General features: G+C 36.9%; 1 protein-coding gene across 2 annotated transcripts; it reads right to left on the reverse strand.

The window, feature by feature from the left end:
- Positions 1–536: 536 nt before the first annotated feature.
- Positions 537–6,244, reverse strand: epcam (epithelial cell adhesion molecule). Of its 2 annotated transcripts, none has more exons than XM_079436692.1 (10): positions 3,342–3,509; positions 3,135–3,209; positions 2,786–2,887; positions 2,269–2,527; positions 2,067–2,132; positions 1,911–1,974; positions 1,725–1,823; positions 1,442–1,645; positions 1,314–1,358; positions 537–1,225 (listed from the first exon to the last, which is right to left on the reverse strand). In XM_079436692.1, exons 2-10 carry the CDS (start codon positions 3,190–3,192, stop codon positions 1,199–1,201), a joined length of 924 nt encoding a protein of 307 aa, XP_079292818.1. In that variant the 5' UTR covers positions 3,193–3,209; positions 3,342–3,509; the 3' UTR covers positions 537–1,198. The 2 variants fall into 2 exon arrangements, with proteins under 2 accessions (XP_079292818.1, XP_079292819.1); XM_079436693.1 differs by lacking the exon at positions 3,342–3,509 and adding an exon at positions 6,203–6,244 and having other exon boundaries at positions 956–1,225.
- Positions 6,245–6,846: the final 602 nt, after the last annotated feature.

Here is a 6,846-nt window from a genome sequence, read left to right on the forward strand (position 1 = left end):
TACATGTTGAAACGCGTGCCGTTAGCAAGCGTGGGAAAGCTTTTCCATACTAATTTGTTGGCGATTCATTAATGTGCCTGTTAAAACCTGACAAACTCTTCAACCAAAACAGAATTTGTGTAAACACCGCTTCCTGGTTCATGGGAGGAGGTTGTAGTCTTTGTTAGTCAGAACTTTGCATAAGTCATACCACAATGATATAGGAACTTTGTTGGCCGAAACTTGAGGAACAGGTCTGACCTGTATTTCAAACCGCTCCGTGCACGGCTCCCTCATGGGTTTAATTATTAGTCTTTCATGTGCACTTGAATGGTCAGCAGCTTCAAGTTAATAAACAGCCTCTTTGTTTTACATTTTGAAAGAAAAGGTTTGTACAAATGTACAGGTTTTAGGGGTTATTAGACAGGCCTCGTATAATTTAAAACATGCTTAAGTAAAAAAAAAAGGTGGATAATGCACATGCCACCATTTGTAACTGACAATTCCCAAAGCTTGCGCTTCCATTAACTGTACAAAACCAGTCCGCTATACTGCTTGATAATGCAAACTGGCATTTATTTTGTTACTCATTCCAGTTTGTAGCATAAGCAGTTCTCTTTTACCTGTATTGATAAATCCGTTCTCACATTCACTAGTAGTTCTGCAATGCAGAAGTTAGTTGTCTACTTGACAGCATCATTTAAATTTGGACAAGTGTTGTCATGCTAAAACTAGTCCCATTCAACAAGTTTCCATCACAGATTTGAATCCCATAAGGCAGAGAACAGGTGCAGCTCAACTGCCTGCCCTGGGCTGAAAAGGACAAATCATATTTGCAAACAAAAGCTAGGGATTGTTTTATGCTAGGATAGGCCTTTTCATTTAGCAACACCAATACAGCTCTAGATAAAAGGATTTACCAAGACTACCACATGCTGGTTTATCTGCCACATGCCAGGATATAAAAATTATGACAAGTGTTTAACAAAACAAATTTTATTAAAAACTTACATGTTGCAAACTGTACATAGTTAAAACATTGATCAATTGAAGGTGAGCCCTCATTAAGTAGAAAACTAACCATTAAAAAGAATCTGTACTCTGCATGTAACACTTAATTCCTAATAAAATGTCACAAGCAAATGTACAGCAGGACAAAGATTCAGCACGGGGCACATCCCTGAATCAGACTCCAGTACATGAGATGTCATTAATAGCTTTAAGACATGGCCGCCATCTCTCTGGGCTGCAAGAACAGAAGGAAACGTGTTAAAAGCTTGCTTCCTTTAGGGGAAAGAACACCGTTTGGATCATACTGAAACAAATTAACCAACCTGTGCTTTACTGTACCGGGCCTTCTGTTGCCGTGCAATGAAGAACTAAAGAAAAGAAAAAAAAAAAAAAAAAGTTAGACTACAAGCACACATTAACTTAAGAAAACCCGTGAAGAAATGGCACTTACAATAGTCAGAAGCCCTGCAATCACAATCAAGCTGACCACCACAATGACTGCAATGATACCACCAGTCAGTTTCTGCATGGTAAAGGTGGGTGCCTTTTCATCTACATAGTACACCAGGATGTTCTCCATGGGCACCTTTGATCCCTCAACACTGACTTCAAATGGAGTGAATAGAGTGTTTTGAAAGAGGGGCAGAACTTTGACCTGTGAAGACAAATGAATTTGCACAAGTTACAAAAATATAAAAACCAGGCATCACAACTGAAATCATAACGGTACTCACATCCTTCTCCATGTAGTAAGTCATGAGGGACAGGTCTGGTTCACGTTCTCCAATAGACTTTTTCACATCCACAATGATGAGACGGCCATCTTTGTCATACTGGAAAAAAAAAAAAAAAAGTGGGTTTTGTTAGGCTGTGTACCACAAGCAAAGTTAAGGGGTTGGATGACAATGGCAAATGCTTACCTGAACATCAGACACAAACTTCTTGTCCAACTTGTAACGTTCCTGCAAAGCATTTTCAATTCCACTGCAAAAAAATAGTGTAACAAAAGCAAAACATAAGCAGAGCTTCATATTACACATGATCCAGCAAGACCCTAGAAATCAATTGTAGCATACGTCTTCCATTTGGCAACATCGGCAGAAGCAGACACCGGTTTGTGCTTCAGTTCCAGACGAACCCAACTAGAAGAAAAAACATGGCCGTGTCAATTTACAAGTCTTGTTTCCATCCACAAACAGCAGTACTACTCCAACACTTCATGCTAAGCGTGTCAGTCAGAAGAACATCCCGTTGACAACATAATACAAGTGCACTCACTAGGTCTCCACAGGCTCACACTTTAGGTTCTTGTCTCCCTTGTCACTTCTGCGTACTCCGGCACTGTTGACACACCAGCACACTTCAGTGCCGTTACACTGGATAGCCTTGAACTTCCCATCATTCTCACAGTCTGGGTCATATATGCCGTCATTGTCCACAAAGGCCGTTTCTACCGGCTTCCCACCAATTGATCTTGTGGACATGTTGTTCCTGGCACGAAACATCTCCGCTTTCATGAGGAAGCACTTGGGAATCACTGTGGGTAGGGAGAAATGAAGACGTTTACCACATTTGATGGGAGGAACAAAGCTCCTTAAACCTGCCTAGTGTGTTAGTACGAGCTAGGAAATCTGGAGCTAGCTAGTTTAGCCAAGATACCAAAACCAGACTGGGAGACAAGTTAACAAACCAAACTTAAGACATTTGAAAAATAACTTATAACATTTTAGTAAGGTGCCAAAAACTACCAATAAAATAGTTACTACTTTAAGTGCAAATATAAAGGAAAACTCACATTTTGTGCAATCAATCGGCTGCTTGAATGTGCTATTAAATTGAAGAGTGCACTTGCACGGGTTTCCATCACATAAGGCCCATTTCATATTGTCACAGGTACCTGTTGAATTACAAAAAAAACAACAACTTTGTTTTAAAACCACTGAAACTTTATTCTGTAGATAGGTTAAGGCTGAAACACATAACCCAGTCCAAGTAGAGCTCCCCCACATACTGAACCACACCCTGAGATCCATCTCATGCTTTGGTTTGCCTCCTAACTACCAAGTTATCGACTAGGATTAAACAGTTTAACCCGATTTAGTTTACTTTTAAACATCTTTCGTAGTAAAATAGTTGTTACTTACATTGTGAGGCGGCCACTTCCACTAACACCGCAACAAACAAGGCGACTAAAACCTTCATCTTGGTATTAGAGAGTACTGAAAAAACAAAAACAAGCAGTTCTGGCGTTAGAAATTACTCCGTACGAGGAACTGATGCGTGCGTTAAGCTCCAGAACCTCCGCGCAATTCAACCAGTTTATAAACAATAAAACGCTGAAGTCTTCTTACCAAAGCTTTAAGAAAAACCTAGAAATCCAACCAGAAAGAGTTATTCCGCTTTTTGTTAAGTCTTGAGCTTAATAAGGAACAGATCCCGCAGATATCCTCTCTCTTCCCCGCTAAACGACTGAGCTAAACGCGCAACAGGTGTCAAATTATGTATACCTGTTTGAGTACAGTGACGTCAGGTGCAAATGGGCGGAGTTAACTCTAAAACACCTCACCTCTTGTTCCGCCCATGACCATGTATGGCCGTTTGACGCATCGAGAGTGAACGCAAAACTTCTCATTTTGGAAATGTAAAGCACCTACAAGATTCTCGGTTGAAACTCAACATAAGCAACTCCAGTACTGCCAGGTGAAACTGCAGTATTTGCTGCATATGACAAAGACTAGAAACAAATAATGAAAGGACAAGACAAGTTTATATAATATTTCTATAATACTACTTGCATTTCATTCAAATTAGTGATTCAAAATGTCTTATGCATAATAATAAAGAGGGAGCAAGAGAAACAGTGCATTTTTAAAATAATTTAAGAACAAAAATATTGAAGAATATGTTAAGGATAGAAAAAGACAATACAATGATAAAAGTCTTCTTAAAGAGTAAAGAATAAAAGTCTAATTACAAGACAACAAACCGTTTTAAGGAAATAAAGTAACTTAAATGTACCTTTTTTCACATTTACATTTGATCGTTGTTCATTTTAAATGACTAACTGGTATCTAAATCAGAATGAAATATTATCTTGTTCAATGTGATATAAAATACCCATACAAGCTTTTAATTTACAAGTTAAAAATAAATATATAAATAAAAAGCTTATATATCATGCCTGATTATATGGGGCTTTGAACAAATTGAACAGTATACAGACATTTGTGACCCTGGACCACAAAACCAGTCTTAAGTGTCAATTTTTCGACTAGTTATACATCATCTGAAAGCTGAATAAATACGCTTTCCATTGATGTATGGTTTGTTAGGAACAGACAATATTTGGTCGAGATATGACTATTTGAAAATCTGGAATCTGAGGATGCAAAAAAATCTAAATATTGAGAAAATCGCCTTTAAATTTGTCCAAATAAAGTTCTTAGCAATGCATATTACTAATCAAAAATGAAGTTTTGATATATTTACGTTAGGAAATTTACTAAATATCTTCATGGAACATGATCTTTACTTAATATCCTAATGATTTTTGGCATAAAAGAAAAATGGATAATTTTGACCCATACTATGTATTTTTGGCTATTGCTACAAATATACCCCCAACAACTTAAGACTGCTTTTGTGGTCCAGGGTCACAATTGTGAAAGTGACTAACATGCTTGTTATGTTTTATAATTAGGATGTTTTATGTTTATACTCTACATTTGTTTCCAATTTTATTTGCTGTTTGAATTATAATGTTTTCCATCTGCTTACCATTTTGAATTAAAATGATTAAAATTAAATTAGGGTTTGTGTGGATGATGGCATGTGACAATAATTGTTTACATTTGATTACCACAATAAATTCAAACACAACAGCTAAAATGCCCATTCCTTAATTTACATGGTTTGGAAAAAACAGAGTTCTAAACCACCTGCAATTATAGCCGATAAACGTGGAAATATAATATGACATTTTGAGCCACAAATTGAAAAAAAAACTGGTTTTCCATGTTAAAGTTTATTAATATATTAGCAACATAAACATAGGTCATGCCACTACAATGTCTGTCAAAAGAAGATACTGTAGGTGATAGAATGGCACTAACAGAGTCACATACAATAGCGTTAATGATCAGTAATGAGACATTGAGTGTTGAAGTCTTATAGACATCAACACTCTCTCTCTGAATGTGTTTCTCAAAGAATGCAGCCAAAACCAGGTGAACAAGTTTGGACATAAGTGTGGCCCAACCCCCAGGCATACTTTCTGAGCGTTTTACGATCAGGATATTTTAATAGTATGCTATAGATGTTTAGATTTTAAACAAAACTGGAAGCTTCTCCGGGAACCTTTTGGACTGCGTCAAAAATGTCATCTTTGTCATGTATAAGCCCACAGTATTATGACCTCATGAGAAACACAGCGCTGTCAAAGCTGAGCAATTTGTCAAATGGACACACCCTTCCTGACTGATACCCACAACAACACCGAAACTGACGTCATATTCTCTCTAACAACATGTCGTAGACTGGCATGTCTGGATTAATGCTTGTTTTGTTATGCTTTCTATTTTAGGCTCTAACAGAAGTTTTGCCAGAGCCTTTATGGATCTGAAACTTCGCTTGCTGTATAGCTCTATGGTTATAAAACCTATTCTCTTAATGTAAAGATGTCTTAGCTAAACACGGGGATATCTAGAGTCAAATTTAAATTTGCAGCCTATTTATCACACTCCTTCATAAAAACATTTCAAGATGTCACACATTGTTTTGATCTGTCCTCGTTGCTTGTGTTGGAATGAAAATATGTGGTTAACACAACTATGTTCCTTTCCATATATCCATCTTATATGTTTTCCTTCAGTGATGCTGTGTCTTATATTTTGTGACTACACCATGTGTTACTTTTGTAGGATTTCAGTTCTAAGGTGTGACTTGATTCTGTTGCAGGTCATGTTTTATTTTGTTAGTGGTGCACCAATTCTGTTAAAAAGCTACGGCTACATAAAATGTCTTTTTATTATTACTATAATGACACATAAATTGCATTGAATCTGTAGCGGTTTCTAAAGTTAGCTTGTTAATATTTGTAAACATGTAATTAAAAACATCTGACCATAATTTAGCCTATACGTTTCTTTTCTTTATTTGAAGAAACTTAGGCATGTTAAACAACCAAAACTAAATTAAAAGACAATATACTCACTCAGAATTCACACAATCTGGAAATTAAGATATGCTCTAAAATAACTTGTAGGTCGCCCATCTCTCTTTTATAGTTCTCTCTTTAATTTAAATAAACAGATTCTGATTTGCTGGCAGCAGCTTCCTGTTTAGCTGTTCTCACCACACTAAATGTAGTGGTTTCCAAGAGCTCATCTGTATTATTGACATCTCACTAGTAAATGCTTAACTGTTCAAATTTTGCTTAACTGAACAGAAACAAATACTTTGTCATTTCCATTTGTGTGTGAAATTATACAATAAAGTATAAATCTAGTTTAAAATATTCCAACGGAAGTTCTAAGCGGCCATGCATTATTATTTTTTTCCTTCTTGTTTTCTCGTGATCATGACTTAATTTTCTCGTGATCCCTGCATAACATATTCCACCATGGGTGGTGATGGCGCAGTGGATAAGACACATACCTTTGGTGTGAGAGACCCGGGTTCGAATCCACTGTGAGCAAGACACTTCCCTGAGCGAGACACTTAACCCCTAGTTGCTCCAGAGGCGTGCAACCTCTGACATATATAGCAATTGTAAGTCGCTTTGGATAAAAGCGTCAGCTAAATGAATAAATGTAAATGCACCAGAAAATAATAAAAACAGCAGGCTATTTGTGATGC

Source organism: Barbus barbus (assembly GCF_936440315.1).
Source record: "Barbus barbus genome assembly, chromosome: 16".
In the NCBI taxonomy this organism is placed as follows: Eukaryota; Metazoa; Chordata; class Actinopteri; order Cypriniformes; family Cyprinidae; genus Barbus; species Barbus barbus.